At 49.5% G+C, this 12,799-nt stretch overlaps 1 protein-coding gene across 1 annotated transcript in view; it reads left to right on the top strand.

The window, feature by feature from the left end:
- The window catches only part of LOC108927490 (uncharacterized), a 53,723-nt gene extending 47,154 nt beyond the window's left edge, over positions 1-6,569 (top strand). The window contains exons 20-22 of the mRNA XM_029247006.1: positions 4,815-5,150; positions 6,266-6,338; positions 6,438-6,569. Coding sequence (XP_029102839.1) covers positions 4,815-5,150; positions 6,266-6,338; positions 6,438-6,569 — 541 coding nt within the window. The remainder of the gene's footprint in view (positions 1-4,814; positions 5,151-6,265; positions 6,339-6,437) is intronic.
- The last annotated feature ends 6,230 nt before the right edge of the window (positions 6,570-12,799 follow it).

Raw genomic sequence — 12,799 nt, 5'->3', positions numbered from 1 at the left:
CCGTCTGACAGCTGCCCATACCTCGCCGCTGGTTCGGTACCAAGAGTCCACAGCCGGCACATCGCTGGACCCCGGTTGCCATGGGAACAATGGTGGCTGGTACCCCAAGATGCACTGAAAAGGAGAGACACCTGTAGAGGTATGGGTGAGCGTATTGTGGGCGTACTCTGCCCACGGAAGGTATCGAACCCAGTGAGTTGGGTGTTCAAGACAATAGCTTCTGAGGTACCGACCGATGTCTTGCTGTAGCCGTTCAACCTGCCCATTGGCTTGAGGGTGGTACCCCGATGTCATACTCACTGTGACCCCGAGTTTCTTCCAAAAGGCCCTCCACACACGCGATGTGAACTGAGGACCCCTGTCGGACACTATGTCTTCGGGTATACCGTAGAGCCGGAATACATGCTGAAACAGCAACTCTGCTGTCTCCAAGGCAGAGGGGAGCTTGGGCAAAGGAATCAAGCGACAGCCCTTGGAAAAACGATCGATCACGGTCAAGATGGTGGTCTTACCATCTGACAGTGGGAGGTCCACTAAGAAATCTAATGCTAGGTGCGTCCAGGGACGGTTGGGTACCGGCAGGGGTTCCAGGAGCCCGGCTGGACTCTGATTTGAAGCCTTGGACTGCGCACAGACTGGACACGCCCGGATGTAGTCCTGTACGTCCTCCCGGAGGGACGGCCACCAGTAGAGCTGCTGGATCCTAGCCTGAGTCTTCCTAAACCCTGGGTGCCCTGCCGCTGGATGGTCATGGGCCCATTGTAGGAGAGTCGTCCTCAGACCTGGTGGAACATATTGTTTTCCAGAAGGTTTACCTGGTGGTTCGGGGTCCCCTTGTTGGGCTTGGGCCAGGTCCTGAGTGAAGTCCCACTGAATGGGTGCTACAAAGCAGGACCTGGGCAGGATGTAGTCCGCTTCCGTTACCTCCTGCGTTTCGTCATGCAGCCGGGAAAGGGCGTCCGCTTTGATGTTCTTGGGACCTGGTCTGTAAGTGACAGTAAAGTTGAACCGAGAAAAGAACAGCGCCCACCTGGCCTGACGCGCGTTGAGGCGCCGGGCTGTCTGCAGATATTGTAAATTCTTATGATCCGTGAATACCAAAAAAAGGGTGTTGTGCCCCTTCTAGCCAATGCCTCCACTCTTCTAGGGCTAACTTAATTGCCAGGAGCTCTCTATTTCCTATGTCGTAATTTCGTTCAGCCTCAGACAGTTTCCTGGAAAAGAATGCGCAAGGGTATAATTTCACGGGCTTACCTTGCCTCTGAGAAAGGACAGCGCCTACCCCTGACTCAGAGGCGTCAACCTCCACCATGAATGGCAACTCAGGGTCGGGTTGATGCAGAATGGGGGCTGTAGAGAACTTGGATTTGAGGTTCTCGAAGGCTCGTTGGGCTTCTGGGTTCCACGGGAGACGAGGGGTTTTACTCACTGTAAGTGCTGTCAATGGTGCGACGATCGTGCTGAAGTTCCTGATGAATCAGCGGTAAAAATTGGAGAACCCCAAAAATCGCTGGAGAGCCTTAGTGGTGGTTGGGCGAGGCCATTGCTGGATGGTCTGGACCTTACCCGGATCCATAGCAATGCCGTCTCGGGTAAGTATGAACCCCAAGAAGGAGACCTTCTGCTTGTGGAATTCACATTTCTCCAACTTCACATATAATCGGTTCTGCAACAATCTCTGGAGCACCTGTCGGACAGTCAATACATGCTTGGCCAACGTATCAGAATAAATCAGGATATCGTCAAGATGTACCAGGACACCTTTGTGGATCATGTCCCCGAGCACATGATTCACAAACGCCTGGAATACACTGGGTGCGTTCACAAGACCAAAAGGCATAACCCGGTATTCGTAATGACCCAGGGTGGTACTGAAAGCAGTCTTCCATTCATCACCCTGCCGGATACGGACTAGATTGTACGCACTTCTTAGGTCTAGCTTTGTGAACCATTGCGCCTGCTGAATGTTCTCAAGCGCGGCTGAGATCAAGGGCAGAGGATGTGGATATTTCACACAAATATTATTCAACCCCCGATAGTCAATACAGGGTCGTAACCCCCCATCCTTTTTCTCGATGAAAAAAAACCCGGCAGACGCGGGGGACGTGGATGGTCGAATAATTCCTGTCTTTAAGGCTTCGGTGATATAAGTCTGGAGGGCGGATTGTTCGGGTCTGGACAACGGGTAAATGCGACTACGCGGAGGCGTGGTACCCGGCAAGAGATCGATTGCACAGTCCCACGGGGGATGCGGTGGGAGCTCGGATGCGCGTTTCTTGCTAAAAACCTCCGCTAGATCCTGATACTCGGGAGGAACTGGCACCTGCAGTGCCGATTCTGAGCCTTCTATAGACGTAGCTCGACAGGGTAGCTGTAAGCAGGTTCTCTCACATTGGGGTCCCCAAGCCACCAACTCCCCAGTACTCCACTGAAACACTGGGTCATGCTTGGAGAGCCAAGGGAACCCGAGAATCAGGGGCAACTCCGGAGACGAAATCAAATAAAAACTCAACATTTCCTGGTGACATACACCTACTCTCACAGTTACAGGGGCTGTCTGGTGGTCCACAAAACCCTTACCGAGGGGCTGGCCATCTAGGGCGGTCACTTTAAGACGCCCCCCAATGGGTTTGGAGGGAATGCTATGAGACCGAGCAAACCCAATGTCCATGAAGCACCCTGCTGCTCCCGAATCCACCAGTGCTTGCGTCTGTACCTGTCCTGCTCCCCAGGATAACATTACAGGTACCGCGAGGCGGTTACAACAGAGGGTGCCACTCACCTTGATCTCAGGGCGGACCGGGCACTGGAGACGGAAGTGACTAGGGTCACCACAGTAAAGACAGAGGCGATTTTGTAGTCTTCGCTGTCGTTCGGGGAGGGGCAGGCGCCCCAGCCCCAGCTGCATCGGCTATGCTTCCTCCTGTTTGGGACCGCATCTTTCTGGAGCCGGTTCTGAGGCTGGTCCCTGGGTTCTGATCTGATTATCTAAGGTTACCGCGGTTTCTATGAACCGATCAAGGGTCCATCTTTCTCCTCGGAACACCATTTCACCACGGATGAGTGGGTTTAGACCACGGCGAAAACTAGCCAACAAGGCTTTCTCTCCCCAATCGCTGCGTGCTGCGAGAACACGAAATTCTAGGGCGTAATCTGCCACGGGTTGGTTACCTTGCTGTAGATTCAGGAGTCTTTCACTTAGCTGTTCCTCCGGTTGAACCAGTCCGAAAACGGCGAGGAAGCGGCTCTTGAACTGCGCATAAGTGCTGGGGAGGCCATTTGTCCAGACTGCTGTCGCTCACTCAAGTGCTTTGCCCGTGAGCAGAGAGAGAACGTAGGCGATCTGGCTTTGTTCTGTGCTGTAAACTGGGGGCATACTGGAAAAAACGAGCTCACATAGAAGCAAGAAGCCTTCACATTGTGCTGGGGTCCCGTCAAAGCGGGTCGGGGGAGACAAGTGGAAACCGCGTGAAGGAGAAGGAGTGGCGTTCGACGAGTCAGACGCTGCAGGACCGGCTGCGCGTTTCTCAATAGGTTGTGTGGGCGCACGCGACGTATTCAGCACGCTTACCACCTGCTTGTAAGAGGCGATGAGGTTGTGCAGCGTCTGTTCCATACCTGCCAAGCGTGCTTCACGCGAGTCCAACTCCGCTTGGAGATGGTTCAGCTCCGCTGGATCCCTATAACTGGCGGAACCTTCTGTCATGGTCGCATCAGAGGGAAGCGGCGGACCCAAGTGCAGAGCGGTAATCGTGGTGTCTTCGGGGAAATCCAAGAGAGGAGGTCAGAGGACGGGCAAAGGGTCTTCGAGGTGCGAACGTCGTAACAGGGAGGATCCAAAAGGGGAGGTCAGTGTGCAGGCAAGAGGTCGATAATCCGAAGGAGGCAGTAGATCGGGGGAACAAGGGACGGGTTCGGGGAAGGCGTTCAGGAACAGGAAATGGCTGGAGAAGGTCGCTAACGAGGAGGCAGATCAAGGTTCCGCATCAGCTGGTTGTCCGACGCAGCCTTTTATGCTGCGGTCTGCGTTGGGTCACAGGTGTTCCGTGTTGGTCCGAAGGTGTGGGCGTGGCAAACAAACTCATTTCTGTGGACCATTTCTTAGATGCACATGAAAGCGCCATGTGGTTCCCATCAAATTAATTTGCATTCATAAAGGAGAGTAAACTGATCCTGTGAGGATCATTGTAATCACACACTAACAACAGCGGCAATAATACACTCACACGCTGTCTGAAACTGCTTGCCCTGAGTGGAGTCACAGCAAACCGAAGCCTAACCTGGCAACACAAGGCGCAAGGAGTGAACACACCCAGGACAGGACGCCAGTCCGTCGCAAAGCACCTGAATCAGGACTCAAAACCCAGACCTATCAGACAGCGGGACCCGGCAAAGCCTGCTGTGCCACTGCACCCCCTAGTGGCAACATTTCTACATTTTGCCTAAAAATAAAGCAGTCAATTACCCACAATAAACCATGCTGAGACAACAGAAACAAGCAAGATCTATTTTTGATGGGTAATAATTATGGTACCTGTCAACAAAGTACTTATCTTCATCTGATGCATTCATATAAATGGGGAATAACTGTAATTATAAGTAGATAATCATACAGACTGTCACGCCCCCCTCAGCGCAACGAGGAACACCTGCAGCGGCTCAGGGAGTGATTGCATAAAAGACGCTCCAGAGCACATGCAGGTGTGGAACCTTGTTCAGCCTCATCGATCACTTGCGCTCCTAGTCTCACGCTTCGTCGCCGGCTTCTTGGTTTGTCTTGATCACTCGCCTGTCTCTTGGATTACGATTCTCAGATTTGCCCCTTTGGATTCTGTTTCCAATGATGAGGTGGAACCAGAGGTCCTGTTCGTGGTGGAGGTGGATGCTTCAGAGACCGGCGTAGGAGCCATACTGTCTGAACGCCTGGTAGACCCACCTAAACTGCATCCACGTGCCTTTTCCTCTTGCAAGATGTCACCATCCGAGAGAAATTATGACATTAGTAATTGGGAACTCCTAGCGGTGAAGATAGCTCTTGAGGAATGGAGGCACTGGCTGGAGGGGGCTCGGCACCCATTCACGGCCCTCACAGACTATAAGAACGTGGAATACCTGCAGAAGGTGAAGCGCCTTAACCCCCGTCAAGTCAGGTGGGCTCTCGTCTTCACTCGTTTTAATTTTTCTGTGTCTTATCGCCCAGGTAGTAAAAACACCAAGGCAGATGCTCTCTCATGCATGTATGACCAAGACCCCCCAGAGAGAGAGCCTGAGTACATCCTGCCCCAGTTCTGTTTTGTGGCACCAGTGCAGTGGGACTTCAGCCAAGACCTAGCCAGAGCCCAGGCCACCACACCTGAACCTCCAAGTAAACCCACTGGGAAACAATACATACCCCCAAGCATGAGAGCCACTATCCTCCAACGGGCACACAATCATCCTGCCGCTGGCCACCCAGGGTACAGTAAGACCCACGCCCTTCTCAAAAGGCATTTTTGGTAGCCGTCACTACCTGAGGACACACAGGATTACATTCGGGCTTGCCAGGTATGCGCACAAGCCAAACCCTCAAACCAGAAACCCGCGGGACTTCTGGAACCCCTGCCAGTGCCGAATCGTCCCTGGTCCCACATTGCACTGGATTTCCTAGTTGATCTCCCTTCTTCGGATGGTAAGACCACGATTATGACCGTGGTCGATTTTCAAGGGCCTGTCGTCTGATACCTCTCCCCAAACTTCCGACTTCCTTAAAGACCGCAGAGCTCCTCTTTCTCCATGTGTTCCGTTTCTTTGGTTTACCTGATGACATTGTTTCTGATCAAGGCCCACAGTTCACCTCCCGTTTATGGAAGGCTTTTTGGCGGAAATTGGGAGTGTCCGTCAGCCTTACCTCCGGATACCATCCAGAGGCGAATGGGCAGGTGACTGCAGCAGGAGATAGGTCAATTCCTGCGCAGCTATTGCATGGACAAATCTCACCAGTGGGTAAGGTACTTGCCTTGGGCGAAATACGCTTACAGTTCCCTGCCTCACGCCTCCACAGGTTGTTCACCCTTTCAGTGTGGACTGGGGTACCAACCACTGTTTCCCTGGCAACCAGCCTTGAGTGATGTACTAGCGGTGGATGAGTTGTACAAGGCCAGAGCAAAGGTTTGGCAGACCGTAGGACGACTCCTCCTTCGCAGCCAGAGCCAGATGAAATGGCAGGAGGACCGCCGGAGACGTCCACTGGCTTTTTACCTGGGCAGAGGGTCTGGCTGTCCACTAGGGGTCTCCGGGGCCCCTACCACTCCAAAAAGCTGAGTCCACACTACATCGGGCCTTTCAAGATCCTCTGCCGGGTGACCCCAGTTTCCTGTCTCCAACTGCCTGCTCACCTGAGGGTCCTCCCAACATTCCACGTCTCATTCCTCAAACCCTGCGCTGTGTCCATCCATCAGCCGCAGCTAGCTGCTCCTCCTCCGATTCTCCTCCATGGTGGTGCCACACCGGCCTACGCAGTGAAACCATTGCTGGACTCCCGTTGGCGAGGTGGGGTCCTACAGTACCTCGTCAATTGGGAGGGATATTGACCAGAGGAACGCTGTTGGGTGGCAGCCCGAGATGTATTAGACCCGGACCTGATCCGCGCCTTCCCCCAGGACCATCTGGACCGTCCTGTGCCCAGGCCCTCTGGACGCCCCCCTGGTTGTTGCAGGGCGGCAAGAGCCACCCGTGGAGGGGGGGTACTGTCACGCCCCCCCTCAGTGCAGCAGTGGCTCAGGGAGCGATCGCATAAAAGATGCTCCAGAGCATACACAGGTGTGGAACCTTGTTCAGCCTCATCGTTCACTTGTGCTCCTAGTCTCGCTCCTCACTCCTCGTCTCTGACTCCTTAGTTTGTCTTGATCACTCGCTTGTCTCTTGGATTACAATTCTGATTTTTTTTTCCCCTTTGGATTCTGTTTGCATATCGGCGACCCTTTGCCTGTTTTCTGACAATGTCTACTGAACTGCCCCATGACCAAGCTTCCTGTGCCCAACACTTGAGTCTGACGCAACCACGCCAGGGGAACGTCATGACACAGACCTAACCATGTTACCTTTGACAACTAAACTGAGGTGTATATAAAGAATAATTAATCAAGTTGTGTTTTAAACATTTGTAACTTCTCTGATTTTCTCAGGTAAAAATACAGAACTTCAGATGAAAAACTTTTCCCTCTTATAGTGAAATTAGATATTTATCTGCTTGACAACTTACACAATTTCTGATTTTTTTTTTTTTTTTTTTTTTTTTTTTTTTTGGAGATACCTGTCAGGGCGACAGGCTGGAGACAGACAGGTAAGTAGTGGACCCAACTGCAGGTTGTTTTTATTCTTTGGAAAGGTTTGTAGGACAAGACAAACTCAAAGGTCAGGGACAGGCGAAGGTCTTCTGGGCGTAGACGTCACAACACAGGCAAAGCAAAACTTAGTAGTCGAAGAAAACAGGTGAGGGCCAAAAACCAGGAACACGAGAACCAAGCAGGCTGCGAAGACCACAACAAAGACACTGCTACTACAAGACCGCAAGAGCATTTGTGGGCATGGAGCTCCTTTTATCCCAGGTTTCATCAATTAACGGCAGGTGTTGCTGTTCCGTTTGTTCCCGGGGGTGTAATAATACCAAGATAGCTTTCTAGAAATTCTTAGTTCTAGTTGAGTGTTCTTGTGCTCCATTATGTATGTGAACATATTTGCAATCTCTCAGTGTACTGTTTCTGTCATCCAGTGCTATTGTATTTCATTGTTAGATATGTCAAAAACATGTTTCCTGAAAACGTTAAATTATGCTATTATTGAAACATGTAAAACCCAAAAAGAAAACCAGAGGCCTCTATAGGCTTGGGAAGTGGGTAACCATCATCTGAAGGGTGCTCTGTGGGTGTAGCCTTTCTCTTTTGTTTGAGAGTTAGCTGTAGGCTTCCTCTTTCTGAGCAGTTTCCGCTTTGTCATTGTTTGCAAAATACAGCCGCCAGAGGTAACGTCCTGCTGCCCTGAAACAGCATCACATAAGTCTGCAAGAGCAGGGACTGGAGGCCATATGAAAAATCACCATCATGGGTAAAAGGCCTGAAAGTCAGTGGTGACAGCTTTACTCAACTTTGCTAGCATTGTCTCTCTGAAAACGGAATGTTTCTGCATGTCCAGAATAAATACATGGATATAATAGAAAAGGTGAAAAAGATTGCAAAGTACATAGTAAATAAATAATTAGCATTAATAGCTACATAATTTTAACATTGTACTTGAACTGAGGTTCAACAAGATCTGTGAATCTGTACATATGTGCCAGGTTAAAGCAAAAGAAAGATTTTACATCCTTAGCAGCCACTTCATTTTATGGTTACTCAGAAACTCCTCTCAAAGCATCATTGTTGTGGAAAAATCCACAGTCCATAGTCTGGCAAGCATGAGAATTAGGGCTGATTTGGCTGCAGAGTCATATGCATGGTGTGGACTAACAAGACCATACCATGGCAGCCAGAACCTTCTTGAGCACAAGCTGCACGTCACAGATTATTACTCAGTGCGAAAGTAGAGAAAGGGGAAGGGCTGGATCAGTTTGAAACATAGCAAGCAGTCACAACAGGAAGCAACCAACATAGCTCCTCAGTTCTTCTGCCTGCCAAAATAACACCACACCAACAAGAAATCAGCCTCCCTCTGTCTGCAGCACCACTGAGGAAGCCGACAGTAACGGAGCCATAGCCACTTGTCATGCTGACATGGCATCACGTGCTGCTGAGTTGCATATGAAAACGTCTTGCAGATTAATATTAACACCAGGATCAAAATTTTATATGAGCTTGCTTTTTTCTGACCCTCATACTGTGTCAAGAGCTGTTCCCGTGCATTAGATTTTGTTTGCTCAGTCACAAAGGTGACTACATGCAATAGTGGAACATATTTTGCTCTCTCTTTCAGCTTGAATATGTATGGAGTCAGTGAAATGTAGAATTTTATAAATAATCTTTCCCACAAATTCATCTAATGCTGGGCTTGAGATGGGTAGTTATGCAGGAATTAATGTAGAACTAATGGGTAGTGCCACATTAACACTGCAGTTACTGTTGTTAACTATCAGGGAAGAGTTATTAACTAATCAGTAAGTAATTGTAACAGACACATGCCAGAGCCTGCAGATGCGGTGCTCTTGTCTGTTTATTTTTTGGGTAGGAAGGGGAGGAAAAGGGGGAACAGGGAACGGGTATGACGGGGTTTCTCCGGGGTCGTTCGGGACAGGGGCCAAGGGTCGGTCGCTGCTACACCGTCCACATCCGCGTGCTCATGCTTGTGCTCTCCTCCTCCGTCTTTCTCTCTCAGTCTTAGGCACAGGGAAGGAATAAGGTGCGTGATTAGCCCCAGCTGTGGCGACTCCGTCCCTTTCTCTGCCCCCTTCCCCAGGTGCCTCAGCGTGCCACAGTAATGTTTGAGGTAAGTAACAATTAGATAATTAGTTATTACGTACTAATAACTTTTAAATTCTGCAGTACTAACAATTAGATAATTACTTATTTAGTAGTTACTAATAACTATTAAATGTTGTATGCCTCCTGCAGTACTACAGATTAACTGGGGTTTGTTTAAAACAATTATGAATTATCTACTCGTGAGTAGTTCCTGAAGAAAAGTGTGGTAACAGCTGCATGAAGTTGGCCCCCCTACAAACAGCACAAATTAAATAAACCTTATGATTTGATAGTGCTATTTTTGTGCCGTAAAAATAAGAATTTGTGCCTTTGCAGTTTTTGAGATATTAACATTTATTTATTTCGGAAGTGACATCACTTCAGACCCCGTATAATGCCGCAGGAACTCAAATCCGGGCTCATTCGTTTGTGCTACATTTGTGCCGATTTGTGCTATTCATACCGTGGTTCTATCTCTGTTACTTTTGGAGATAATAGGCATTGTTTACATAGCACGTGATGTCACCAGCTCCCCTGCAATGCAGCAGACACTCAAATTGGGGTTCATTCATTTGTGCTACATTTGTGCTGATTTGTGCCTTTTAAACCGTGGTTCTACCTCCTTTGGTTCTGGAGATATACCTGGTTTTTTACATGGCATGTGACCTCACTCCAGCCCCCCTACAATGCCAGAGAAACTTGAATTCGGGCTCATCTGTTAGTGTTACATTTGTGCCGTTCAAACCGCGGTCTTATTTCTTTTACTTTTTTTAAATATAAAGGATAGTATTTCTGGTTACGTCACCCGGAACCGTGAAGTTGGCCCCCTACAAACAGCACAAATAAAGAAATACATATTTTTCTTTAGAGCTACATTTGTGCCGATTTCTGCCATTTCAACCTCGGTTCCATCTCTTTTACTTTTTAGATATTAAGGGATATGTTACACGTGACATCACTGTGGTATTTCAGATACTAGTGACTATTTGACACGTCATTTCTGGCGATATTCATAACATGTACATTATGACTTGCAGTCTGTATACTATTGCCTTTCACCTGATCCTGTCCCTCCCACTTCCCTCACTGGTCCATGTTGTGGTCAAACACGACGGAAAAACTGCTGCTTTAACATGATGCAAAAACCCCCAAGTAAACAACAAAGTTTACCAGAATAGGGTCACCAAGACCTACCCCTGAAGCCAGGCCTGGGGGTAGTGATCCTTGGTGAGCGCCTAGTGGTTGGGGAGCCCACATTATCCAGCTGGGCTCAGCCTGAAAAGGCGATGTGGGGGACCATGTGGGCCCACCACTCGCAAGGTCTAGCATAGAGAGTGGGTGCAATGCCTTTCAGGCAGCAGGACAGGGCAGAGTGGCACATGGTGTCATGGACCGTTACGGCACATACTGGCTCTTGGGACATGGAATGTAATCTCACTGGCAGAGAAGGAGCCGGAACTGGTGCAGGAGGTTAAAAGATACCAACTATATATAGTTTGGCTCACCTTCACTCACAGTGTTGGCTCTGGAACCAAACTCCTCGATAGGGGGTGGTCTCTCTCTCCTACTCAGGAGTTGGGTGAAAGGTTCTGGGCGGGTATGGGGATGCTCACAAGCCCCCGGCTGGCTGCTATAGGGTTGGAGTTTGTCCTGGTGGACGAGAGGGTTGCCTCAATGCAACTTAAGGTCGCAGAGATTGAATCTTTGACTCTTATATGTGCTTATGCACCAAACAGCATTTCAGAGTATTCAACCTTCTTGGAGAGAGTGAGTGGGGTTCTGGACAGACTCCATAGTCCTGCTGGGGGACTTCAACGCTCACGTTGGCAATGACTGGGAAATCTGGAGTGGGGTGATTGGGAAGTACGGCTTGCCTGATCTAAACCCGAATGGTGAAATATTATTGGACTTCTGTGCTAGCCATGGTTTATCCATAACAAACACCATGTTCGAACACAAGGATCCTCATCAGTGTACTTGGTACCAGAGCTCCTTGGGCCAAAGGTCTATGATTGACTTTGTAGTAGTTTCATCTGACTTGAGGTCACATGTTCTGAACACTCGGATGAAGAGAGGTGCTGAGCTGTCAACTGATCACCATCTGGTGGTGAGCTGGATCAGATGATGGGGAAAACTGACGGACAGACCTGGTGGACCCAAGCGCATAGTGAGATTATGCTGGGAATGACTGTCATAGGACCCTGCCCAGAATGATTTTAACTCCCACCTCCGTGAGAACTTACCCTATGTTGCGGAGGAGGTGGGGGTATGGAGTCTGAGTGGAGCCAGTTCAAAACTGCCATTGTGGTAGCAGCCAGGCACAGCTGTGGCTAAAAGCTTATTGGTGCCAGTCACTGTGGCAACTCGTTAGATGTACATCTCTTTGGAGAAAATCATCTGCTAAATGAATAAATGTAAATGTAACCCAAGAACCCACTGGTGGACACCAGTGATGAGGGGAGGCATCTAGCTGAAGAAGGAGGCCTTTAAGGCCTGGTTGGCTCTGGCTCTTGAACTGCTTAAGGCCCTGGGTGTTGTGGGGCTGTCATGGCTGACATGCCTCTACAATGTTGCATGGACCTCGGGGACAGTACTTTTGGATTAGCAAACTGGGGTGTTGTTTCCTATCTTTAAGAAAGGGGACCGGAGAGTGTGTGCCAACTATCAGGGTATCACACTTCTCAGTCTCCATAGGAAAGTCTATGCCAGGGTGCTAGGAAGGAGGCGCCGGCCGATAGCTGAACCTCAGAATGAAGAGGAACAATGCAGATTCCATCCTGGCCTTGGAACAGTGGACCAGCTTTTTACCGTTTCACAGATAATTAAGGGGGCATGGGAGTTCGGTAATCCAGTCTACATGTGTTTTGTACACTTGGAGAAGGCGTATGATGTTGTTCCCCAAGAAATTCTGTGGGAGGTGCTTCAGGAGTATGGGGTGCCGGGGGCAGTTCTATTGATGCATTTGTACACAGTAACCAGGGTTTTGAATTTGATACGGGCAGCTATAGGAAGCCAGTGCAAAGAGATGAGTAGAGGAGATACATGGGAGCGCTTTGACAAATCCAACACAACTCGTGCAGGAGCATTCTGTAGAAGCTGCAGAGGTTTGACGGCATTAGCAGGAAGGCCACACAGAAGAAAGTTGCAGTAGTCCAGACGGGAAGTCACCCTGGCCTGGACATGCAGTTGGGTGGAGTCAAAAGTGAGGTAGGGACAGATCCTATGAATATTATGCAGGATGTATCTGCAGGACTGGATTGTGGCTTCAATATGTTGAGAGAATGACAGACTCGCATAAATCTTCACTCCCAGACTCTTAGCAAAGGAACTAGGCGAAATGAGTGAGTTGTCCAGTTTCATCGAGAGGT

The sequence above is a fragment of the Scleropages formosus genome, chromosome 20 (genome assembly GCF_900964775.1).
Source record: "Scleropages formosus chromosome 20, fSclFor1.1, whole genome shotgun sequence".
NCBI lineage: Eukaryota > Metazoa > Chordata > Actinopteri > Osteoglossiformes > Osteoglossidae > Scleropages > Scleropages formosus.
This window is presented reverse-complemented; position numbering and strand designations above follow the sequence as displayed.